Source organism: Hetaerina americana, unplaced genomic scaffold (genome assembly GCF_022747635.1).
Source record: "Hetaerina americana unplaced genomic scaffold, ioHetAmer1.1.p SCAF_92, whole genome shotgun sequence".
Classification (NCBI taxonomy): Eukaryota; Metazoa; Arthropoda; class Insecta; order Odonata; family Calopterygidae; genus Hetaerina; species Hetaerina americana.
The window spans coordinates 473,395-501,281 of record NW_027287561.1 but is presented as its reverse complement, the minus strand read 5'-3'; the positions used below and the strand labels follow the sequence as shown (position 1 = coordinate 501,281).

Here is a 27,887-nt window from a genome sequence, read left to right as displayed (position 1 = left end):
CAAACTATTTGATTAAGCCGATGGCAATGACTCTTTAGGATTGGTGTCTGAAATTTAAATCCTTGCCGTGAGCATTGAAATTGATCTGCGTTAGCTTCTTCCTGTTTCACTCCGCTTTTAGAAGTTGCGCTTTGGTCTCCTGTCACTCAACTACCAGGGTAACGATTAGTTAGTAGATGACAGAACAGCGAAGAGGATTTTATAAAAAGGTTTTATGGGATTCCCTTGGAATCACCAGCAGCTCTGCGATAGATGCTGTAACATACTAACTTTCTAAAGATATTTGATCTTACAGGTAAATTCTACTGATATTTTAGTTTGTCATAGTTATAACTCCGCATTCAATGTTTTCGGTAAACGTGTTCACTCCCACTCGTTCAGATGGAAAAGTTTTTACAGTTCTATTCATCGAAGTTTATATTATTTCGGGCAAAAAAATTCGTCCTCGTTCCAGGGTCCAAGTTTCCGCCGGCACATCTCGCTCAGGGAGGGACACAGAGGAAGGGCTTATGGTAACAGGGTTTATCCTCGTTTTCGTAAATGGATATTTTTTACTAATTCTAGTTTTTACGTACCCGTGGAGTCTATTGGAGGCCATGTTCTCATTCGTACGCATATGCTTCTGTTCCCCTCTCTTTGTCGTTCCGCGAAGAAGTTATCTTTTGTTATTGTCCCTTCATGTCATGCTTCCATGTGATTGGTCGTTAAATATACCTCGGAAAAGAATATGAGGCCAGGCCGCGTCAGATTAACTTTTATTACCAAATACAATATTCCATTGAACTCGCATGAATAGAGTTTTATATAAATGTTATAAGAATTGTACCACCAGTGGTACGAAAAATATTTTGCCTGGACTTGACTTGATTCCTTCTAACAGTGCGTGACTACCAATCGGTAGTAACAAGTAACAAAAATATGCTCCGGCGCGAAAGCAACAGCGGTTGCAAATAAAATTAATGAAAATATAGCGGGTGTGTGTGTATACATACATACACACATACATGTATATATATAAATATTATATACATTTTTAATATCAGGTAATATAGCGGTTAAAGTAGGTTTTGGATGGACCCAACTACCAAATAAATATTTTGTGACTCCAATAAAAACACAATGCAGCATCCTACTCTACATCAGGTCCCTCTTCATCTCTGAGTACTTCCTTCCTCCTTTCATCCCGCCAAACATCATTATCCTGTTCCTGCCCTTTCATCTTTTGCCTAACATACTCCCCTCTATTACAGTCTTCAACATCCCACTACCGACCAATACGCTCTTTATCCATTATTCCTGCCTCCATACGAATTCTCCCAACAAACCCATCTCTTCGCCCACCATGCCTAGCACTTCCTCATTTCAAAAGCCTCCAATATACTTCTATCATCCTGCTTCAGTGACCACGTTTCCGCGCCGTACATAGCTACGCTCCATATCAAAGTTTTTACGAGTCTTTTCTTAACATCCTTACTCAACGTCCCTGTCATCAACTCCCTCCTCCTTGTTAAAGCCTCTTTGCCTCATGCAATTCTTCGCCTTACGTCCCTACTACTTTGATCGTGTTGGTCCAAAACACTTCCGATATACGTAAACCGTTCTACCTGCTCTAGTTTTTGCCCTCCTATTTTAATGTTTAGCTTAGCCTTTTTCTTTCTAGAAAATCGCATAACCTTTGTTTTATTAATATTGATTCTCATCCCATACCTGTCGCATTGAATTTCCAATTCACTCAGCAATGCTTGCAGCCCCTTGGCTGACTGACAAACTAAAGCTTGGTCATCAGCAAACCTAACTGATTTTACGAATACCCCTCTGACTTTCATTCCTACTTCCAGTTCTTCCCATGCCTCTTTTATCATTTCCTCTGCATACAGGTTGAACAGTACCGGTGATAATGGGCAACCCTGCCTTACACCTCTTCCTAACACTGCCAAACCGGACTCCCCGTTCCCCACTCGTACCTGAGCAGTGTGAGACATGCACAGGTTGCGGATTAGCCTCATTTCCCTCCAATCTATTCCTATTTTCTGCAATATACTCATTAGTTTATCCCAATTCACTCTGTCAAACGCCTTTTCGAAATCTACGAAACAGGAAAATACCTCCTGGTTGTGTTCTATATTCCTCTCGATTAATAATCTCATTACTGCAATGGCATCACGCATACCTCTCCCCTTCCTAAACCCAAACTGATCATTCCCTAAATAATCATTTGCCCTACTCTCTATCCTTTTGTTTATGATCCTGAGAACAACTTTAGCTGCGTGGAATATCAACTTATCGTCTTGTATGTACATATAATAGTTTCATCTCCCTTAATGCCCTTTCTATCTCATTGTCTAGTATGCCTGGACCTAATCTATCCTCCTCTACATCATGATCCTTTTCTATATCTAACTTTGTTGGTCTAAGTTCTTTACTATACAGATCTTCTATATATTCCTTCCATCTCTCTTGGATCTTTCCTGTGTCAACTATTACCTTACCCGCCTTATCTCTAACTACTAGCTTTAATCTCCCTTTCTTACTTCCCGATTAAGATTTAACTTTGCTGTACAGCGCACCGATTTCACTCTTCCTCTGCAGACTTTCCATATTCTCGCACTGCGTCTTCCACCATGCTTCTTTTGCTTTATTAGTTGCCCGCCTCAATTTCTTGTTTAATTCTTTGTACTTCATTTTGCCTAATTCTGTATTTATGTTCTTCCATTTTCACCGCTCATCCATCTTTGTAATCATCTCATCCGTAATCCATGGTTTCCTAGTCCTTTTAGCGTTAACGCTTCCAATAGTGTATTTTGCGGCTTTAGACAACCCTTTCTTGATTATTTCCCATTTTTCTTCGATAGTACTTAGCTCTTTACCATCCTCCATGATTTCCTCTGCCGCCTGTTGATACTCCTTCCTTTTCAAACCATTTAATGCTTCTACATTCCATTTTCTAACCCGCCGCTCCTGCCTTATCTTTTTGAAACGAATTCATCATTTCATAGTAACTAAATTTTGGTCAGAGTCCGCATCCGCTCCCGGGAACCTGTGCGAATTTATCACACTTGTTCTGAACTAAAAGAATATAATCTAGCTGATACCTTTCTGAGTCACCTGGCATTTTCCATGCATACCAACTCTTTTTTGGTACCTAAGGCAAGTGTTGGTGATAACTATCTCCGGTCTCCTGATGAATTCAACTGCTTTCTCCCCGCGGACATTTTTCGTACCTAAGCCAAAGTACCCTACCTAATCGCCATCTCTTCCTTCGCCTATCATCGCATTCCAATCTCCCATCATTGTCATATGTTTTCCCGCAGGAACAAACGCGATGATATCCTCTAACTGATCGTATATCTACTCGATTTCTTCTCCTTAACATACCCAACTCGTCCCCATCAAATATGCTTTCAATTTTAACGACAAAATCTATTTACAAACAAAAGTCACTGCAATGGGTACGCGTATGGCTCCTGAATGCGCCAATATTTAATGGGAAAACTCGAACACACCTTTCTCCACCAACCACTCTTCTGGGCCCGCTACATTAACGAAATTTTCCCGCGCGAACCTCCATCATCCTCGGTATCTGTCATGTAATCAATATCTAATTCGAATATGAATTTCCTAGATATCGACATACAACTCCAAAACAAAACATTTAACACCTCAGTCCACCTTAAACCGATCTACAATACCTTCATTTTCTAGAGCTGTTACCCATTATTCAAAACGCTCCATCCCCTTCTCACTCTCAGTCCGTGGCCTCCGTCTCTGCGACAGCACCCCCTCCCGACAGAAATATATGAACCATCTACATGACTCTCTCAGAAAATATGGGCACTCTGAAAAACTACTGAATAGTAAAATTCTCAAACCGTCAACCCAATACACTTCTCTCTCCAAACCAAATCGTCCAAAATACCCTAACTTTATCATCACTGTCTTCCCCGGAACCTACAAAAAAACAAAAAACCCACATGTAATCCATGATCTCTTCCAAATTATTAATAACAGTCAGTCCACATAACTTCTATTCCCATATTGTCCCTCCGTTCCGTTTAAACGCCCATTGAGCTTGCTAGAACTCCTTCAAGTCGAGAAGACCACCTGCGAGCACCCCTGTCTCTTCTCCACCCCTGTCTCTTCTCCACCCCTGTCCTCACCATGCAACCGCCCACGCTGAAAATTCTGCCATCTTCTAAGATCCTCCAACTCCCATTTTACAGCTCCCAACCCGACGCCACCTGCACTTCAAAAAACATATATCGCCTCTCCCGTTACTTCTGCCCTGTCTTCTAGGTGGGCGAATGCACGACCACCCTTTCCCTCCGATTGAATAACCACTGCTATTTCACCAAATCTCCCACCTTCCTTAATTATCCCCTCCCTACTCCCACTGCTTCCCACGATCAATCTTTTGATGCCTGCTTCTCTCGTTCGGTGATTGAAGCCCTTCCCAGAACTACAAGTAACATAGAAGTGAGAATCTGCGAGATGGGGCATATATGGGTGCTCCTGTCATTTAAACCTTCCGAGCTGAATCAAGCCCACTGAATACATCCAATAGCGGCCTACATATCCCCTCCCTCCCCCTTGTCCATTTCCTATTTGTCCCTTACCTCTCCTCCCCTCACCCTTCCCCCGATAACAAAATTTTGATGACGACGGTCGTGCCGTCGAAACATCAAAACTACATATGTGATGGTCCTTTCTTTGCGATTGTATTAAAAAAAAATAGGCATCACTGTTCTCATATATTTGTGCGTCCCCGAAGAGCATTCTATGAGTAGTAGTATTAAGGGGAGGCGACCGACAGCTGAGGTCATTTGCGCCATGGGGGATGGACAGGAAAGGATGAAGGGTGGAGAGAAACCCGGCGTTGGCATTAGCCTACTCTTTACGAAAGGCGCCAAGGGGTCCGCAGCTTTACGTCCCATCCAACGGACGGCGTACTCACTCAAAGTGCCCTCCACAAAGCACCTCAAGTAGGGATCGAGATACCTCTGAAAAATAATCAACACCACCGGGAATTGAACCCGGGCCCTCTGGGTGGGAAGCCAGTACATTAGCCCCCGCACTATCTTGATCCCCCAGCATTCTATTTCGAAGATATATATTATGTAGTATAGATCCAATCAGCCGTTCTTTCCTAGATCACAGACTTTCTTCTCTCAGCGACCCTTCCAACCTCTTTTCTGTGTCCGCTCCATAGACGACATTTTTATTCTCTGGACCCAGAGCTCTGAGTGCTGAGTCCCTCAATGATTTCTTATCAGCCTTAAATTCTCCTTTCACTGATAAATTCACTTCCTCCATTTCAGACTCCACCATCACCTTTCTTGACACAGTCATCTCACTTCACAATAACAAAATCACCACTTCAGTGCACATCAAAGCCACTGACCATCAGCATTACCTACACCACACAAGCTGTCATCCTCAATACACCAAACGTTAGATTCCCAACTCTCTCTCTATCCGCGGACACTGAATTTGCAACACCACGACCACTTTCAACAAATACCTCAACAATATACTCCTTGCGCTCCACAAACATGGTTACCCAGAAAAGCTCCTACAAAATAAAATCCACCGCTCCACCCGGCCACGCACACCGCATGAAAACATGCCCACGTCTGAAACAGGACTCGACCTTTTCACCACATATTTCCCCGGCCGCGCAAATTCTAAACCTTTCTCAAAGAACTGTTTCATATTTTACACGATAATGACGCGACCTCATCCTTACTGCTCCAATTCCCCTCTGTCGCATGCAGACAACCCACCAATCTCAAAAACCTTCGGAGATCCGCCAACCCTTTGGCGCCCCCCCTGAGAATATTTCCTCATATTTCCCTTGCTTGCAACCGCCCCCGATGTAAAACATATCTAATTATCAGATCTGCTTCCCTCTCCCCGCGCCCCCCCATGCTTGCCTCCCCACCTTCTTCCCACCACTAGTTGCCTCTCCAAAATATATATCTTTTGTCATACAAACAATGCACTTCATTTTACATAGGCGAATGCAATACCCCCTTACCCATTCGAATGAACAATCAACGCTACTCCTATTGTAATTTTGCCCCACTCCCTTCCCTCCCTATCTCTTCACACGCAAATTCCTACAATATTTCATTCAACCAGTGTTTCTCCCTTAACATCCTAGAATGCCTACCCGATTCAGCCACCAATATAGAGGTCAGAACTCACGTATCCGCATATATACTAGCTTTCCGATCTTTTAAAATTCCCACCCTTAACCGCCATCTTTAATTCCCATATAAGCCTTCAGACCATTCTCATCAGTGAACGACATTGAGGCCCGGATGTTGATAGGCCGTACAGAGTCAAATAAATGCCATTTCAGGAGTTTTTAATTCTATTGGGTTATCGGATGTGGGAAGGGACGCTAGGATGGAAACCTTGTAGCACTGGTTGAAGGGGATTTTATGATGGGAAGCATGTTTAGGGATAAGGAGACCCGCGGACGGAGAGGAGGGATTGCACGAGGCGCGGTGGTTATTAATCCGAAGGTACAGGGGTGTGGAACATTGTCCTATGTAAAAGGCCGGGCAGAGGTAGCAGGTCAGGAAATAAACATGAATGATCTGAAATGTTACTTTGTGGAAGTGAGGCATATCGGAGAGGTGAATACTTAGTTCTTCCGCATGAGTTTTGGTTTGCGTGGCCTTTGTTTCGACTTGTAGGGTCTTTATCACAACTTTGTAAGTTGAAACCTGGGTCTCGTATGTTGCAATAGTTGTGGTGAGCAGATTGTTTTCTTTTCCGATTGTTTCAATTCCACCTCCTCCCTATCCCTCCTTCCCTATCTCCGCTCCCCTCTAGCCACTCCTCTCCCGTTCCCCTCCCCCAATCATTCCTCTCACCCCTCTTTCGTCTCCCGTTCACCCCTTCCCCTGGCCTCATTCCCTTTCTCTCGCAACCCTCACCTCTCCTATTCCAGCAGTCATCACTTCTATTTCTTCCGAGGAAGACTGGGAGGAGCTGAATTCCGTTGAAATGATCACGAAATAACGCGTGAGTGATCATGTATGTGTTCTTATATTGTTTGTTGCAGTCCAAGTTTGTTATATATATATATATATATATATATATATATATATATATATATATATATATATAGAAATATTTTCGAAATGGAACGCTCTTCGGCGACGCACAAATATATAAAAACACGGATGTAGATTTGTAGAATATAGAGACACAAAGAAAGGACATTCACGATGTGTTATTTGACATTTCGACAGCTCAGCTGTCGTCTTCAGAATGGCGTTCTCGGGGAAGAGCGGAGAGGATGTGCGGGGGAGAGGTGGGGGAGGGAGAGGTAAGGGACCAATAGGAAATGAACAAGGGGGTGGGGGGGATATATAGGCAGCCATATGATGCATTCAGTGGGCTTGGTTCAGTCCGAGGGGTTTAAATGATTGGGCCACCCAGATATGCGCCATCTCGCGGGTTCTCACCTCTATTATACTAGCAGATTTGGGAAGGATTTCAATCACCGAAACGGAGAAGCAATTGTCAAAAGATTGATTGTGGGAAGCAGTGTGAGTAGGAATGGGATAATTAAGAAATATGGGAGATTTGGTGGAATATCGGTGGTTATTCATGCGGAGGGAGAGTGTGGTCGTGCATTCGCCCACGTAGAAGGCAGGGCAGAAGTTACAGGAGAGGCGATATATAATATTTTTGAGGTACAGGTAACGAGCGGTTGGGAGTTGGTACTGAGGGAGGGGGAGGATCTTAGAAGATGACAGCATTTGCAGCGTGGGCGGTGTGTCTCTTTATTCTTTGTGTCTCTATATTCTACAAATGTACATCCGTGTTTATATATATATATATATATATATATATATATATATATATATATATATATATATATATATATGCATAAACTGGAGTGATAGTTTCACGGATGTGATTAATAATGTACACCAAGGTAGCACAGAATACATCAAACAGAATCTCACACAAAATAAATTGCACGTATTCTAAAATTCCGGTGCCTCTGCCGCCTATTTCAAGGGAGCGAAGGAACTAAGGCGGAACGAGAGGAGGGCGTGGATGGAAGGGTAGGGGTGGGGTTGAAATAGAAACATCTGGGTGGGAAGGGTGAATGAGAAGGTCTAGAGGGTGCGTTGAGTAAGGTAATCAATGGATAATTACAGACGCCATCCGTATGCCTGTTCAATTTTATTCAGTGGAGGGTGGAAGGGATGCGGAAATGCTGTAGCAATTGTTAGAGAGAGTGTTGTGGTGGGAGGCGAGTTTAGGGATCGGGAGTATCTCAAACAGGGAAAAATGCTTGCCGGGTGCGCAGTGGTTATAATTATTAATGGATGTGATTTTCATTTTAAAGTTGATTTCTTGGTTTATTTTTGTATCTCTGACGCCGACATGGTGACAGTTGCGTTGAAGGGCTCGTGAAACCCAAGTAAGGCAGGTTCGTTCATTGAATCGCTACCGCAGAGACAAGCGTGGTAATTGAAATAAATACTTGGAATCAACACATCTTTTCAGTTCCATGTGAGCGAAAATTCGATAAAATGGTTTTCATTATGTGGAAGATCCACCCCATCGCATTGACTGAACAAAACACTTCGGTTTGTATTTGCTTACTAACGCCACTCCACTGGTGTTTTTTATGTTGAATGTAGTGCTACATGAAATCTTTGGAACTTTTCTATTCAATGTATTTTGTAGTAAAAGATATTTTATGCCAAACGGTGCGTGCGTTAAAGTACTTTTAAAATAATAAAATAATAATTACGAATAATGCCATATCAAACATTTTTTACATCGGGCAAATCGCCAAGTTCATTTTTTATCCAAATTATTATTGAAAATGTTTGTTGAAAATGGTCGTCATCTAAAACTTCAGTATAGGACTGGTCATTGTTTTTAAAGGGCGAATACTAGCAAAGTAGTTAAGTCAAGCTTCAGAAGAAAATTTCATATGAATATACGACATTCGTCTTATTTCAACAATATTGTCATTGCTGAGATTAAATTTAATAAACAAAGGCTCAGTGCATTTTCCTAAGTCAGTTACTATTGATATGATTTTAGAAATAGAAATAGAGATGGCTAGTTTGAATTACCATTTCCACAAGGGAAGAATTGTAATCGGAGGGGATTTAAATCTTCCATCCTTAACCTGAAAGAACTATAGTTTTATAGCAGGAGTTAAGGGCAAGAGGTCATGCGAGTGAGTGCGTCATGTTTTCACATCACATTCGTTAAAACAGTTAGTACTAACACCAGCCAGAGGAAATAATATACTAGATCAAATATCCACAAATTTATCCAAAGATATCCTAAATATAGCAACACTTGACGGAATTAGTTACCACAGAACAGTTCTACTTACAATTAAGTCAAATCAGTCCAAATAAATCGCCAGCCCCTGATGAAATCCCTGCTCACGTGTACAAAGTGATGGTCTAGGTAATATCTCCATGTTTGGAGAAAAAAATTAAATAAATCTGCAAATGATCGCGCAGTACCCAGATTGGAAAGTAGCAAATGTCTCTCCCATATTTAAAAAGGCGACAACGAAGATCCGAGTAGTTACCGATCCATCTCTCTCCTGTATCCACCTCATGCAAAATCATAGAACACATAATTATAAGTTTAATCATGAATTATCTCGATTCTCAGAGCTTACTTAAAAAATCCAACCCGGTTTCCGTAAGAGCCAACTGGCACTTTTCGTTCGTGGTTTTTCGATCTCTGGAGGAAATAAAGTTCAAGTCGACGCTATATTTCTAGATTTAAACAAGACATTGGACAAAGTCCCACATTTAATTTGCTCAAAAAGTTAAAAAGGTAAGGGATAGAGAAGTGTGCAATAGAATAGTGTCACAGAAATGTTAGATGTACTGAAATGGGATAGTTTGAAAAATAGAAGAAAAGGGAGTAGGTTAGGCGTGACGTATAGAATTGTTAAAAAGGACGAAGCGTGGGAAGATTTATGGCAAGGGATAGAAAAGCCTAACTTTAAGGGAAAAAACGACCATTGTTTTCAGATAAAAATAAGGACGCAAAAAACAAATAATAAAAATACTCTTTTTTAAATAGAACTATATTGATGGAACCAGCTGCCTGGAGGTTTGTTTGAGCCCTTTTCATCCAATTTTAGAAGTTTTAAGTATAAATGTAAAGCAGCCACCGGGTAATAAACTTCATCGTAGATATTAAGATATTGTTTGTATGTGATGTGGACGGCATTTTGTATGTGATCTGGAAGTTTGTTTGTATGTCATATGGAAGTGTCATTGTATGTAAGAATATTTTGTCTCTTATCTGTTTTTATAGTGCGTGTGTGCATGAAACATTCGTTGTAAGAGTTATCTTTGACCAAACTTGACCGTTGCCACCAGGAAAATCGCCTAATTGCAACGTAATTCTAAAATAAAAAGAATTAAAAAAATCTAAAAAAAAATTAATTCATCCATTTTCAACGGCCCGTATGGTCGTAATAGTCGGATTATCATCGGAGTATCGCAATAAGCATCACATCGGGTGTCCCCCAAGGAAGTGTTATCGGTCCGCTATTGTGCCTCTTATGCATCGGGTCTCAGGTTTCCAGCAAACTATTTGCTGACGATGCAGTGATGTATAGGGAATCAATCCAGCCTTTAAGGCAGGGTATTTTTACCTAACGACCTAACTTTTGTTACGATAAATCTTAGGAAGAAGAATATTTCACCCGAAAACTCTTACACTATACATGGAACCAACATAACACGTATTATCGGTGAAATATTTGTGAGTAGCGATAACTACGGATATGTCCAGGGGAAAAGACATTCGTGGCATTTTCAGAATATCAAATAAAAAGTTAGGATTCATAAAAATAATACTTGGGAATTGCAATGAATGGGTCAAGGAGCATTGTTGTTTCACGTTGGATAGGCCCCACCTTCAGTATGCTACAATTGTGTCCGATGGGATCGCCATGAAGTAGGCTTAAATTTTGGAACTAGATACAGTGCAACGTAGAGCAGCTAGGTTTGTGAAAAGTTGTTATGAAAAAGGTAGCAGTGTCACGACATTTTTGGAAGAATTAGGACGGGAGCCACTAGTTGACCGTAGGCTAAATACGAGGGTCATCCGGAAAGTAGTACCCGTTCGTGAAATAAAGACACAAAAGTAAATATTAACAAACATAAAAAAATTTATTTGAAAGAGGATACTTTAAACTACTTCTCAACATAATCTCCAAGCAAATTAAGGCATTTGTCATAACGTGTGACAAGTTTCTGTATTCCTGCTGCATAGTCCTTCGCCGCCAGCTCATTGAGATACGCGAGGGACCCATCTTGCACAAATTTTTGCATAATGCAGATGGTGTTTAACAATTTCATGAACAATTGTTCGAGAAACATTGGGAAAATGCTCACAGATGTCATCAATTGTGACGCGCCGATCGTTCCTCACGAATTCGTCAACTGAGCTCACCAGTTGGTCTGTAATGACAGACGGTCTCCCCGAACGCTCATCGTCGTGTGTGTTCCCCCTCCCCATGTTGAAGTTGCGACACCACCGTCGAACAGACGACTCGTCCATTACATTGTCTCCATACACCTCCTTTAATTGGCGATGAATATCACATGGGCGAACGTTTCTTGCATTGAGGAATTTAATCACTGCCCTCACTTCACAACTGGCGGCGTTCTCAATTTTTTTAAACATTGTAAACAATCACAGAAACAACACAGGCAATGCTAGCGTCACGCAACTTGGCTCAGAGAAGGCAGACAAGCCACTGAAGCTATCTGACCTCGTCCAGCGGCTACTCGCGTCGTCAGCACTTCATGCGGCACGAACGGGTACTACTTTCCGGATGACCCTCGTACATGCTATATTTACTGCGTAAATGTGAGGCAGGTTACAAATCTGAGGATGGTAAATAGACGTATTGCAGGCCCCGACTACTTACTTACTATGGTAGATCAGATCTCCAACGTAAAATCAGGGAGATAGAAGAAAGAAGAGATTTAAAATTTCGTTTTTTCCTCGCACCATTAGAGATCAAAATAGATACGAAAGCAATCGCGGAGGAGATAATTAGAATAGACAGTGCACATATATGATGCCGATATTCTGCATGTTTTAATTTAACGGACCCATATTTGTAACAGTTACACAGTATGATTTGCATATACTTATCCTTTTGTTGAATACTATTGCACCCAAGTACTTTCTGTCGTGTGATTCAAATTTTTGGACTGAGTGATCGGACTAATATGCATGTAGAGGTGACATGAGTGGGATTGTAGATGCATGGTTGGTGATATAACACGCCCCACCCTCCGCCACTCGCCCTTGCGGCGGCTTGAGGGGTAATGTGTAGATGTTGTAGTGTTATAATTAGTGATTTCATGCGTCTCCAATACATGCATTCCCCAAAATATGTATAAAATAATCTACAATGATTCTCTGAACGCCGATTATGCCATCACGGATTAACTAATAATCTACTCATTGATTCGGATCAATCATCGGAGGGCGTTCTCCTACGTTCTTCATCCCGACCCGCGTTCGATCTTAAGTATCCACCACGGGACCCAAACCACGGCGCCCTCTTTCTAGTGCCCCGTCGCCCAGCAGCAGTCATTCACTTTTTGGCGAGCGCGGCTCTCATGCGCTGCTCTCGCCACCCGACTCACCGTAGTCCTTTATATGTTTCTCCAGCTTGTCGCTCTCTTCTTGACTCTCGATGCTGGCCAAATGCATCCCGTGGTACCTGCAGTACTGCGCCGCCCTGTACCAGTTGGCCTGAGGGAGATTTTGAGATGCGGCGGGTGGGAGGGTCACGGACAGGTCACGGGCAAAAGGACATGCGAGTGCGATGAAGAGCATGTTTATTACTGGATCAAGGCAATGTATTGGCGGTTAATCAAGGCGTTTCCTCAGAGGGGAGTTTTTTACTCCCTCTCTCTCTCTCTCTTTCTCTCTCTTAAGTCTTTGAGTTGAAGGCCAGGTGGCCGAGAAAATGAGGCCCATCAATTTACGGATAAATATTTGAAAATAAAATGAGGGAAAAAGAAGAAAACTGGAGGCTCTGTTCTGACATCCTTGCCTCCATTCCTCCTCGTGGAGCTCTCGGGTAGGATGGGGTGGGGCGGGGGGGGGGGGCAGAGGGGGACGGACGTTGCTCGCTCCCGTGCGTGTTCACGCCCTCGGCGGCGGACGCCCCTCGCCTCTCGTCCAACAGGTGCTTTTCAGTTTATCGCTCGGCATATTTCCGTAAGTGGGTGCTCGGAACTGACATTTCACACACGTGAATTTTAATGGCGTGCTTCATTTTCGGAATATGCCTTCTCGACCTTGAAGGGAGAACATCTAAGGCTCCGTGATCACTGACCCGGTGGAGCCATCGACCTTCTTATAATCAAGAATCACTTTTGACTCGGGAAGTTTCCCTATTCCACACCCTCCGAGTAGGAGAACGTCGAGCCAGAGCGGAAATAATTTACAAGTATTATTGACAGGGAGAGAGCACATGTTCGGCTTTGGCTTACCTTTCAGAATGAAAATTGTTAGCATACGTGTATTGGAATTTGGCACTTGATAAATGTGTCGAAAGTAGAACTGTAAGCTGTGATCTCTCAAAGTCAGTGCACTGTTAAAAAGTGTGAAATTAATAGCAATGATGAGTCTTGCAATACAAATGTATCTTAAGGCGTCGCCGAAAATTATTTTTAAATCGTCAAGGTGTAACACACAAGGTCTGTTTCAAACGTTGTCGAACTTTTTTATCGCAAAAAAGTGCTTCACCACCAATTATTGGCCAGGGTCCCTTTAAAAGTAGTCTCCTCAACAACGGTGTTTCCACTTTTTGAAACGGCCGTGAACGCTTCTTCCGGAGTACCCGTAAGCTCCTCCGTCGAATTTTTCTCAATCTCAGGAATGAAGGCAAATCTTTTTCATTTGAGGGGGATTTTTAGTTTGGGGAACAGGAAAACGTCAAATGGGGCCAGATCTGGAGGGTAGGGTGGGTGGGGAAGCACAGCGGTCTAGTTCTTGGCTGAAAACCCACGAGTTCTGAGAGACGAATGAGCCGGCACGATGTCGTGGTGACCGAACCACTCTCCGCTCCTCCAAAGTTCGGACCCTTTTCGGCTGATTATCTCTCTAAGGCGTTGAATAACCCCCAGGCAGTACTCCCGAGTTGACCGTGTGGCTTTTAAGGGGATATTCGTGATGCCAACCCCATTTCCATCGCAAAAAAACAGTGAAAATCGCCCATTGATAATCGATCGAGCTTTTTTGGGGCGGCGGGGGGATGTTTCACCAGTCCATTTCACAAGATTGCACTTTTGTTTCGATGCCATACATCCATACACCCATGACTCATCTATTATCCCTTATGATCCTGAACTATAGGGTTTCATCCTCTTCAGCTCGATCGAACAGTTCCTGACATACATGAACTCGATGTCGTTTCTGGTCTGCTCTCAGATCAGGCGAGGCACGAATTTGGCGGCGACTCGATGTATCCTCAAATTTTCAGTCAGGATTACAGAGCACGAACAAATCGAGATGCCACACCCTTCTGTCAGTCAAACGTCGATTTGAACAAACGAAATCGTTCCCTTTATCGATTTCGGGGTCATCATTCCACGATGATGGCCTTTCGGGACGCTCGTCGTCTTCCACTGATTGACGCCCCTTTTTGAACCGAGTAATCCACTCATAACACGCAGTTTTTTTCATAGCATCCTCACCATAAGCCCTGGTGTCAACTCAAAAGTTTCCGAAAAGGATTTGTGGAGTTTCAAACAGAATTTCACAGAGCAACGCTACTCCTTCGAAGAGTCCATTTCCGCGAATCCGATTTTCGCCGCACTTCACGCACACCCCTTTCACATAAACGGCCGCAACTAATCAGCGAAACAAGATGTTAACGAAATGGTTGAGGGCGGTTATTTGGGAAGTTTCCGCGGATACATTGCCTTCAAGCGGATTAAAAAATAACTAGCTGGAGGTGCGCTATTTTAAAAAATTTTGGGAACCTTTTGAACACACCTCGTATTGATATACGATTGTGGCTAACGGCTTGTGTAACTAGCACGTAGGCGGGTTGAAGGGGCAGTTACTTTCCTTGATACGCCTGCTGGTTTTTCAGGAAAAATTTACCACCTAGCTTTCTTCAGGTATAAACTGGTTTGCAGCTCTTGCCCTGCGATGAGGAGCTTAACCCAATTTTGGGCTTGGAGTTTTCTCCATATTAGTAACTTTAATGTTTCAATTAATTAATTTCGGATTGAAATTTTATTCCATCATTGAATGATTACATTATTGAAGTTGTTTGTTTTCGAATCGCCCGTTTCCTAAACAACTCGTGTATTTTAAATTCATTGGCTCATTGGAATGGGGACCATTCATGACCGGACGTGCAGTTGAGGTCGTGAGCACCGTCGGACTTCGACATGAATCACTTTGCAACATCGCTCTGCCATCAGTGAGAAAATTCCATCGAAAAAGCAGCGTGGGGAGATGTCGATGCAGGAGTATCAATGAGCCGTAGTGCGAAGTAGCTTTCGTCGGGTGGCTTTTGACCCAAATAAGACGAACCTCGCCGAAGCATCTTGGCGAATGTTGCGCTCTATCCACGGCCAGGTATGTCCTCGATTGGTCCACGTGACGCATCCGGACGACGGAATGCGGACACGAGTCGGCGCACTCCTTCGAGAGACTATCCAAGCGGACCTAAAATTAAGGAACCAGCCGTTTCCCAAACCTAGATTTTCTCTTCCCTCGACCGAATTGCCAGCCAGAATTTCGGCCTCCGTCTCCTGAGAAGAATCAGCTACCATTTCCGAAATGGCGAATAATCAATGTTATCTCAGGTTAAAACGCAATTCCCAATTGAATGCGAGTTTAATAAATTGCATGTTTCCCGGTACACTGCCATTAGAAGTAATTTACACGCAAGGCATTGCAAGAAGCGGGAGGAGGTGCAGGCATCTCTCGGTCCTCTCTGAAGCCTTCGTGTGATGGACTGTCGTGTTGGGGACATTCCCAGTCGGAATCACAATAGGTTCCTTTATCCAAAGCTATTTCAAATATGTTAATATTCGAATGGTAAGGGAATCACATACATGAAAAATGGGATTTAGATAGTAGCGTATACGGTCATACCGCAGACAATAGAAAATGAATGTTCATTAGCAATTTCAGAAATCAATGCGAAGATATTCTAGGATGTGAATCAAAATAAATATTAAATATAAACGAGTAAATTACACAAACATCAAGTAGTTACTGCGTATATGGTTTATTCGATTTATTCAACTCAGTATGATGACCATTGGATCGAAGAATACTCTCGTAGACTTTTCATGGATGTTTGTGTACTTTCATCCGGTAAGTTTCCATCAATTTCATAACTGTTAAGCGGAATTTCTCCCCAGGTATCTTCTAAATAAGCAGAAGTGTTTTAATGTCTGGGATTCATTTACCTAATGGCTTCACTGCACCGCTCGTAATTTAATCGTAATTGAAAAACTGGAATGACGTTTTTGTTTTGACTCCTTTCGGCTTTAATGATTCTGCCACCACAAGAGGATTATATTCTCTTGGAGAGATTTATTTTAGAGTTGATTTCGTCCGAGTTCAGAGTCATTGTCCGATGGTGAGTTCAGGGGTGATTTGTGTGGCGGCCTGGTGTTGACGAGTTTTTGGGAGTAGGTTGGGGTTTGGCCTTAGTCCGGGCAAAAGTTCGGAATGGGGATGCGATTTAAAATCACATGGGTAAATCTCATTGAAAGGTTAAATGCCTTGGGTTCTAGACGGACAATACCCTCTTTTCATTTGAGAGAGAAAGGTCGAAGAGAGAGGCGTCCTGGGTGGGAAGTGGGCGTGCGTGCGGGCTTTGGAGGAGAGAGGGGGGCGTCGCGTGCTCCAAATGAAAGCGGTCGTCGAACTGAGGTCATCGGGCGCTACTCTAGAGGCTAAAACCCGTCAAGGTCAAACAGGGTGTGCCCAACCGACTGTTGGAATGAGGGTTAGTCCCATCATTAAACCTTCAGTCCAAGGAAAGAAGCATATCAATCATAGGGATTACAAAGCCCCAAAGACTTGTGGTTTAATCTCAGAGCTTTCACTGACGGACGGAGATGCCGTCTCGTGTGATGAGGCACTCGGAGAAAGAACTCGAGAGCGGGTAAGTAGCCCTTCGAGTAGCCCCGGGGAAGATTAGCTGAAGACAATCAATTTTTCACTATTGCTACCCTGAGAGAAGACGTACGATGTTGGCAAGTATGAGTTTTTCCATGTATTTTGCGGTAGTAGTTTCAGTTACATTCTTTCCAGTTCGAAGATAATGATCAGTTTTAATGCTTTTATTATATTATATATATTATTATTATAAATTATATATATTATTTATTATATTATACCATTTTTTATGATTTATGAAGGAACTCCTTTTAATAACATCGAAGATTTCGAGTGAGTTACTGGCAACAGAGGCAACAGGTCTATTTCGTTGCGAAAGATTTTTTGGATTAATACTTTTGTGTAAAATTTTCGAATTTCAGATTGATGTTATGTTTTTTAATGCATGATGCAATTTAAATTTTAATTTCGGCACTTTTCATTTTCAAATATTGTCTGCTTTTAATAGTTAACTTTATTTTATTCATGTTACGACAATTTATTTATTTATGCATATTTACTGATTGGAAAGAGATGATGGCCATTGTCGTTTAACATTAAGGAAAAATCATGTTCTTCTGTGTAGTAATTGAGTTAACGTAGACTTAATTTTAAAGTAAGTACAAATATTCCGGAGTCAACATTCAAATCTTTCAGCTGTTTGATATCAATCCACTTAATTCGCATTACTAACACGGAAATGAGCGTTGAAGTATGAGTTTACACCAAGTATTTCCTATTTATCGCGTCTTTATCTTGTAATCCCATAGTGCGCGTGGTTTTTGTGGCGTCATGTCGTCCACTGACGGTGATGACCACCCACACAATGGAGAGAAACGAGATTTTTCATAAATATTTTTCATAAACTCGTTAAATATTGCGATCCCGTCGTTGATTCCTTTGCGGCATCACAAGGTGTTAATTATCCGGACAAAAATTCGATTCGTGCGATTAATACGTTTAACCTTTTTAGGTTCTGGCTGTCATTAGTTATATTTAATTTTTAAAAATCTTTTTCGATAATACATGTCCATTTCCAAGCGAATTATGCCTTCATTTTGAAGGAAATTTCCGTTAATCCTTAAGTCTACGACTTTATTAGGCATTGTTTCAGGATAATAAACCAACTACAGTGGTCAACCCGAAGATAGGTTTGGTAGGTTAGGGCAGAGTTCATTCGCCGAGGCCCATTGGCGTTTGAAATCCACACATTCGGAGTGTGATAAGGGGGTGGGGGGCAGCAGTTCCTTTCCCTGTGCCGCCTGTGCTTTCCCAGGACAACATCGCACCCCAAAAATCAGACAGTCCGGGTTTAGCCGAGTTTTCCCAAAGGCGTCCCAGAGAATCGAGCCCCAGCCTTCCGGTCAGTAAGCCAATGCTCTTTACCAATCGGCTGCCGTATCCCCCTTTCGCCCTGAGATAGTGTAGATATATAGATAGGCAGGTATAAAACTGTCGTATACTCCTTTGAATGCGTTGATTATTGGTAAATGCAAATTATAAGCGTCCCATGACAGTTCAATTTATACGCACTGCGTACTTTTTAAGTTCTGAGCTTCTCTCATTGATCAGGAGTGAAGAGCAGAGTCGGAACTAAGTGTGAGACAATGAGTGTAAGCCACAAATCTCAGCCGTGCGAAATTCATGAAGTTGGTAGGGTGTATAACATTTCAGGATTTATGTATGACACGACTAATGTAAGAATGACTAAATTCCGGTTGGCCATTATGCTTCCGATTTGGGGTTGTCCTTAGAATTCTTTATTTTAGATAAAATAATGTCTGGAATGTGTATATTCAAAATGTATGAGAGCAGTAGGTGATAGAAACTAGAAGTGGCGTATCATTTCGCCAAAATAGAGCGCATCATAATAGTCTGGGGATGTGATCACGGCGCGATCTTCGCTTATGATCATTAGTGGCTATCACTTTTCGGTCTCAATTTGGAGTGATGGCATCTCGCTTAATGTCTACTTCACTCGGAGCTACCTCAAATGGCAGACATATATGAGCCTTCTATGATAGAAATATATGAAAATTGGTCAAATTTGAATTATTCAATGATAATTCACCCAAGTTATGGTTTATATAGATTATATGGTTAATTTTCAGCATTTTCGCCAAGGCTAATCATAATTTTCACTCAATAAACAATTTACTATCGTAGAAAGTTCAAATTTTGTGTTAAATAACTATTGCTGTATATAAAGGTTATAGAACATAAAATCAATGTATGAAAATGTTCAAGCTGTTGGTCCAATCATTAGAGTTTCAGTAAAATAATGTCCCCGAAATATTTTTTTTAATAACTTAGGAAAAATAATATTATCTTTGCTTTCTGCAGAATTATGATTCTGTAGAAAGCAAAGATAATATTATTTTTCCTAAGTTAAAAATGGAATTCTACAAAGTTAAGGCCTCAACCATTCAGTGCATCAATTTTTTAAATGAAAAGTCGAGACTGAAACTCGGACACTAAATGGATGCTTATGTTTATGGATGATTACAAAACGTTTAGGCTAATGTAATTTAGTACAACATTTAACTTAAATAATTGGAACGGCTACAGTAAAGGTATAACTACGTAATATGGTATATTTACCATATATTACGTAGTTATGAATAAATTTTCTTTTTTTAATATTCTAACTCAAGTGACCATGTGATAAAATTTCTTAGACTACTTATCGATTGATTACATGTCGAAAAAAGTTAGCGATCCGTTTAGCGAGTGAACTGCTGCTAGCCACTGCGATTGCATCATCGGCGTTTGTCTCTGACGCTTATCCCATATCAGTCTCTGAAATGCGAGGAGACTTCGAGGAAAGCCTCTTTTTGATGGGAGCCAAAAATATAGTCCAAATTTACATTGTAAGGAATGGATCAAATGTAAGAATTTTGGAAAATGACATCCCTTCTCATCTTTGCATATAGAATAATGCTAAACCTCTATTGAGAAATTGTAAAAATCCATGATGTAAAAATGTATGTAAAAATCCATCCTTTTGATGAAAAGCGCAAGTATATTTCTGTTTATAATGATGTGGATGACATTTTACTCTCGGAAAATAATGATATCTTTGTAACCTGGTCCAAACTGCTGATCAGTCATTCTTGACCTCCTCAGTGGGATGGGGACCGGGGTGCAGGAAGCCGTAAAATGCGAGATCACCCACTAAGAACTCCGTGAAGCATGCCACCATAGGATGAAGAGGAAAGGATGAGTAAAATGAGGGGAGCGAGCGAATCGCTCAATTGGATTAATCGCTACGAACCACAGCCAGGTTAGAAGATGTTAGCGTAACAAGAAGGAAATTTGGAGAGTTTAGTGATTCACACAATCAATGTATTCATAGGTATTGAAATTGTTTATATTTTGCTTGCCGTGCCAGGAATGCTACCTTGTGCCTTAACGTGGTCCTCTAGGAGTTGGTTTTCCTCCGCGGATGAGATGCTAGCGAGCTGCATTCCGTGAAATCGACAGAATCGGTTGGCCCTGTACCAGTTGGCCTGCAAAAGCAAAGATGACATCGGGGCTTGAGGAGGCGAAGGCGATTTCAGGCTGCGGTGGGTGCATGCGCACGAGTGTGGCGAGAGGGAAACTCGGCGGGGAAGCGACGACAGTAGTCGCTCAAGCCTGCAGCTCTACTAGGTATATATGTATACATGGGTGCATGCAAAGCGGAGGAATAGCAAATTTACAAAGTAAAAATAATGGCTTCACAAGCCATCTCATTTCTTACAGAAACGAGTATTAAACCACTCGCTTAAGATTATTGAAGTGCTTGCCTGATGAGTTAACTTTTTAAGTTTAAGGAGACTTAAGTGATAGAACTGGCCCCGGGATATTATCACTGGCAGCAAGGGCTTCATCAAGTTCAACTTTTATGTTAAACTGCATCAACTCCCCAGCCACGGAGGGAGTATTGGGAGAAAGCACTGATTTGTCGGGACTTTCATCGCCCAGGCGATCCAAAGATGGAGCGTGAGAAGTGTGAGGGTGGGACAGGAAATAAACGAAGGACCATCGGTGGGGTGCGGTATTCCTTGAACTCTGAGCATCAGGTGTTCAAGTTTTGATTCAAACCCTTAGATATCTGAGAAGTTTAGACGAAAATCACGTGCACATAAGCGGATGGAGATATAAAAAATGTTCTCAGGCGGTCATCTCAGTGGACATGCATCAGATTGTGTTTTCGTTGACTCTATGAGGAACGAAAACAGATCTCATTGAACTTCAATCGGTGTTTGGTGACCGATGATGATGGAAGAGCTCATCGAAAGAGAGAGCTTCGTACTCAAATGCCAAATGGCGTTCGAAGTTAAACAGACTTCTCGTGAACGTGACAAAAATATTCCAATGGTCCTTGGTACACTTCTGAAAATTGATATTGCTGAAGTCAGCACGATTTAATAACACAAATGCACACACTTCAATAATGCTGCCATTACAAGTACCGATATTTATGGAAACGGGGAATTGTGTTGAAACACTATGGGTATCCCAGTTAAGTGGTTATGAATTAAATACCACGACACTAATACTAACTTACTCTCACTTGAAATGAGTTAAATGAATCCGTATTAAACTTCACCTCATCTTTAATCCCCATTTGCCACACATTCTGAATCGCCTTCTCCCATCACCACCCATATTCCAAAGCATTCAGCCATTTGGGACAAATATCCCATTGAAAAGCATTTTGAACTCATCATTTCACAGCAAATATTCATGCATTCTAATTAACAATTGTTATTGATCACTCCCAGATACTCCGGTCTTTTGATTCACCACGCGGGTGCTGGCAAGCGCTCCCGGTGTCATGGCGGCACAGCGAAAAACCCAAAAACTGGAAGGATTGTATGTGTTCTCAAGTATTCTCAGTCCACGATTATATAGTGATATGATGTCTGTAAATATGTCAGTATTGTGGATAACTTGGATTCGGTTTCAAAAAGTAGGTTTTGATGCTGGAGGATATTCGTGAAAATATGGTATTTATACCAGCTGGTAATGGAAAAACCAGATTGTCCGTCTTCTGACATCAGATTCAGCGGAGATAAAAATGTTATAATAATTCATCAGTTATCATTACCTAAATCATTTTCCAAGTGTTATCACCGAAACATTTTCTAAATGATAGAAGCGTACCAATCGATATATCTTTGAATGTTCAAGAGGAAAAGCAACGCGAATTTATTTGTTCAACACTAAACTTATTTAAAAATTTTCCCCATTGACACATGCAATATTGAGTATTGTAATGTTATTATTGTTTTGAAGATAAAATTAACTGAAACATATAAGATACCTTGGCTACATTTCACTAATATCTTGTTTGTTTTCAACGTTTGACCTGATTCTAATTTACGCAGTTAACTTATATTCTGCATACAATTGTGAGTCTTTTTATGTCTATTTATGTTGTCAATCTGAATATAATTCCTCCAAGAGAGTTCCAATGCATCCCCCCCATCACTATCATTTATTGACGTACGCCATTTTGCTGTTATCGATCAATTTGATGAACCACTTTTCACGAAAACACGTCATGACAATGGCTCGCAATGTCCACCAATCGGAGAATCACGAGAGAAGTAGTGATTTTATGGGTCCAATTTTGTAGAAGCCCAAAAAAGGAAGGTTGCCTGCTTCTCCTTCCTGTTGTGACTTTGGGACGTTGGATGATAATTTTACCATCGAATGCATTCTACACCGCTACGTGCACATAATATCCCCCAACAAGGTCCAAAGTTGTTACGAAAAGTTGGGTGGTTGATTCAGACCAAGAATATGTCCTTGCATGAGTCGCGAGGTCTGTCTTGAGGGCGCAGGGATTGATGGTAAGTCTTTGAAGTGACTCGAAGGATATGGATCATTCTATCTGTCACTTCCTGTGACCCTAGAGGAAAACTTATTCGGGTACGGATGAACATGAGGAAATCGGATCCTATTGCTCTGAAGTCGTGTTGATTAATGTCTCTTCCGCAAATAATGTCGCCATCATTGCTTCAATCATTCTTCCTTGGTAATCTACCGGTTAAGGCAGGTTTTGAATGGACACAATCTACCAAACTATTCACTTTTTTCTCCTAAGAAAACACAACCCGGTATTAAACCTTGCACTAGGCCCCTCTACACCTCTGTGCACTTCCTTCCTCCCTTCATCCCATCCAACATCTCTATGCTCTTCCTGCTCTTTCCTCGTTTGCCGTTCTCCCCTCTATTACAGTCTTCAACATCCCACTGCCGATAAAAAAATGGCTCAGTTTCAGGCGTTAAATGGTGGAAATCCTTCATAGTGAAAGAAGACACCTTGCTTTTCAACTTAGAATTTTTTTTATTTCGACCTATGTTTCGTTACAGCGTAACATTTTCAGATCTGACCTGAAGATGTAACGCTGTAACGGAATCTATATCGTGATAAAAAAATTCCATCTGGAAAAGCAAGGTGCCTTCTTTCATCCGACCAATATACCCTTAATCCATTATTCCTGCCTCCTTAGGATTTCTCACAACAAACCCCTTTCCTCAACCACTACACACTACTTGGCTGACTGACAAACTAGAGCTTGGTCATCAGCAAACCTAACTGATTTTACGAATTCCCCGCCTGTTTTCATTCCTTCCTCCAGTTCTTCCCATGCCTCTGTAATCATTTCCTCTGCAAACAGGTTGAACAGCAACGGTGATAATGGACAACCCTGCCTTACTTCTGATCCTGACACTGCCCATCCAGACTCTAGTGATGTCATTGCTGCAATGGCATCGCGCGTTCCTCTCCCCTTCCTTAACCCAAACTGATCATCCCCTTAGTAATCATTTGCTCTGATCTCAATCCTTTTATTGATGATCCTGAGAAACACTTAAGTAGCGTGTGAAATCAAACTCAATACTCTGTAATCCTCACATGTAGCAGGCTTCCTCTGTTTCGGAACAGGAACTGACGCGGATTTTCCAAATACTCTGGTCAAATTGCTCTCACCATCGAGTAAGCCTGGACCTAAAGCCATCGCCATCTACTCCATAATCGTCTAAGCATGCTGGGCTACTGTCTTAACCATATAGTTCCTCTACGTATTTGTTCCATCTCTCGTGAATATTCCCTTGTTAAATAATTTGTCACTTTTATGGCAAAGCCCCGACAAAACTCTCTGATCAAACCAAGAGTGCACGGGCGTTGCCGATCCAACGTTTTTGGTGCACTACATTACCCTTGGACAATATTATTATTATAAAAATTCAATATGAGCGTGGAAAGTATCTAGAACCAGAAAATTATTAGACATAAATTTTGTTAATGAGGAATAATTGTCGTTAAAGATGCTATTTAATTCTTCGGATGCCACCTGCGTTTTTCCATGAATGTTATGTAAAAATTTCTAATGGGGTTAATTTTGCTAATAATAATTAGCCTTGTAATAAATATTCATCGACTGATAACTTCATCTAAAAAGCTAATATGCCCCGGCGCGTAATCCAAGTAATGGAACCGAGAGGCTTGGCCTCTCCTCGGGAAGCATCTGCCTGATTAATCGAAAATGCGCGTGTTTTTGGTAACCGAATTCCGATATCGCTCCTTCAAGGCAACAATTCGTGTCTTTGTTTTGGATAAGGGTAGCGGTCTCCGGTCTGAGAAACAAACCAGGTAAACCTTACAGAGATCACGGAGTTCGGCCATGTGCAATCATCATCATCCCCTGAGCAACACGGGGTCGTTTTTGGAGGGGTTTGCGCTTTATCAGTCAAGTGTTTCTTTTACCGTCATGTTTATTTTCAAATGCTAATGACGGTGAAATCATTGAAATAATTGATGGGAACGAGAACGATAGAAAGGCGATATTCGCTGGCACGGTCATGATATATTTTTGATATTATGTCAAATTTATGGTCTTTATTTGTTTCTCGATTGTTCGCCTCATTCAACAGCTTTCTCACGTGTAATCTCTGGATTTTTTCGCGTGGATCTCATGGAGTGTTTATGCTGTCTCCAAGCTGAATCAATAGTTTTCATCCCAAGATGTGTCATAACTGATGAATGAAAAAATACGTAGGCATAAACACACACTTGTGATTGTCATACGGTATTAATTCATTATTCATCGAATAAATACTCATTTTTTGTTCTAAATGCCACATTAAATCTAATTTAATCAATTTTTTACTCTGCTCGAAGGATCAACATTTTCAAAATAAGAAAAACGTCATTTTCTTGCGATACTCTCCTCCACTCTGTATTACGAAATGGATCTTGAACATTATTCGTGGCACAATTTCATCTAGTTCACAGATTGGCGGAAGCGTATTGATCCGTATGTCCAACTATTCATCACAAATTAAGGTAAATTCGCGTGATTAAAAGGGGGGATTATATCAGCGGGTTATCGTTTTTCCAACGCTGGGAAACTTTGAGAAAATCATTTTGTGAGCGTGCAAGCGTCATAGAATAAATGAATTAATAGCCTCTAAGAAATATATACTAAGTTGACTTACTCACCAACTATTATGACCTCGGTTATAATGTTGAATGGAGTAAATGAAGAAAGTTGAAAGTGAAAATAAAAGGTTGCTTAGGAAGGATCTAACAAAACGGACCATTTGGGCCTTAACTAAGACTTGATAGAGTTCTAAGAGAGAGAGAGAGAGATGGAGTTTGCAATATACGTATGATTTCATTTGAGAGGTAATATCAGGGTATGCACTTCATGGGAGAAAAACTCATAAGTTCCTTGCTAACACCAAGATAGCCCCGTAAATATTATTCAGAACATATTTGAAGGGAAATGAAATGACTGTCTTTCCATTTGACTTGTTAAAAGTAATGCATCACACAGGGGGGGCGCTAAAATTAATATGATAACAATGGAGGTCATTGAATAATATTAAAGCCATCCGATGATTTGTTCGGACGTTCAAGCCAAAGACATATCAATGTACTCCTGATATAAACATGCATATAGTGACTTTATAAAAGGAAATTCAAAATGCAAGGAAAGCCAATAATTCTGAGATTAACTCTTCTGCATTACTGTATTTTTTCAATAGTGTGAGTTTATGCATAACACAGGCAATGAAATTGAACATCTTTTTATAGTTATTTGAATATCTTTAAGGCCAATTTAATTCATTTTAATCAGCCAAAATATTAATAATATTAATTAATTAATTAAAAAACCACAAACACAGTAATAAACCGTAATGTCGGTTTGGTGGGTGATAATAGGCTTCACCCAGTACTAAGCCCTATACGGCGTGTGGAATGCACACATCAGTAGGGTAGGGGGGGCAGGAAGACATTTGGTGCCCTGCTAAGAATCATATAGCTTGGGTGGAGCTACAGGTGCCCAGAGAGGCTTATTGCCCGGGAATCGAACCCGTGCCCTCCGATTAGTAGTCCAAAGCCCTACCCCTGGACTACCGCGACCCACATTTATTAAATACCATTTTTTTTAAATTAACTTTTATGAGTATTATTTGTAGTAGAGCTGTATAGTCTTTGAAGTAGGATATGCCATTTAACTCTTGGGTTATTTAGGTGGACGATTTAAATTGATGAACATATTTTTCTATTCGACTGGATTTGAAATATTACCACGATATAAAAATTAAAAACACATTTATTTATTTAAATATGTAACCCGGTCAACATACCCGAATAATTAATATATTCCCTAATCATTGATGGAGACTATTGTCTCGATTTGAAAGTTACAAAGGGCAAGTATTCGTGGTGGCGTGCAGAGGTGCAGACCATAGGGTGAAGCACTCACCTTGAAGAAGATGCCGAGGTAGTACCGCTTCTCTCCGAGTTTGAGCAAGGGCATCGTCCACCTGTTCAGGGAACTCGATCCAAGGGAGTTCCCGAAGCCCGAGTCATCCACGCAGTTTGCACAGTCTGCAGCAGGGAGGGGAGAAAGAGGCGACATTTAGTTGTTTTTCAGATTATAGAGACTACATCACGGGAATGATAACATCTTGAAATCACCAGAAAGCTCAGTAAAGTTAGGACTACTGAATACAAATGCATTCCTAAAATCATGACCTGTCAAGACCTAATGCATTTATGCGCAAAAAAGAGCGCCTTTTAATTCCCAAAGGGAAAAATGTCAGTCCATCGTACGAAGCCCGAACATTCCTTTAAGGGAATAAGAAAGGTACACTTTTACGGTGATGAAGGGAAATTAACTTGACTAATGTCGATATGCATAACGATATTATAAATAAGTATCGCCGGGGGAGGCTGCTAGGACGGAAACAACGTATTTTATGGTACTTTTATTGTTGAAAATGATTTTAGGAATCATTTTACGGGAACCTTGTGGGTTTAATTCGACATTAATGTAGTGACTGTTGTAGTAATAGTCCCTATCTCTCTAATTTTACCAGGCCTGTCCAGAAAGTATTCGTATAGCATGAGAATTAGTGGAAGAGGTAGCCAAATGGTCGCTGTATTGACGTACACATTATGTCAGTACGCCCCAAGCTGCTGTGGTTGGAAGGTCGTATTGCCGCTTGTCGTTTGTTAACAATATCGAATTAAAATGAACAAAGCAATTGAAATTCCCGCCGAATGTGAAGTCCGTTCAGTAATAACGTTTTTACTGATAAAAAGCTTCAAAACTGCTGACACTCATCGGGAAATTTTTTTTCGCCAAGGACCAAATGTGATGGGTGACAGCAAGAGTTGAGTGCGTCAGTGTTGT

At 41.3% G+C, this 27,887-nt stretch overlaps 1 protein-coding gene across 2 annotated transcripts in view; it reads right to left on the bottom strand.

The window, feature by feature from the left end:
* Positions 1-27,887, bottom strand: part of tfc (Brevican core protein triforce) — a 186,346-nt gene that overhangs the window by 24,031 nt on the left and 134,428 nt on the right. The window contains exons 2-3 of one of the 2 annotated variants that reach the window (XM_071598258.1): positions 26,955-27,079; positions 20,585-20,693 (exon numbers count right to left, since the gene is read on the bottom strand). In XM_071598258.1, coding sequence (XP_071454359.1) covers positions 20,585-20,693; positions 26,955-27,079 — 234 coding nt within the window. Of the gene's footprint in view, positions 1-12,689; positions 12,799-20,584; positions 20,694-26,954; positions 27,080-27,887 lie in introns of both variants that reach the window. The other variant, XM_071598257.1, reaches the window with a different exon arrangement.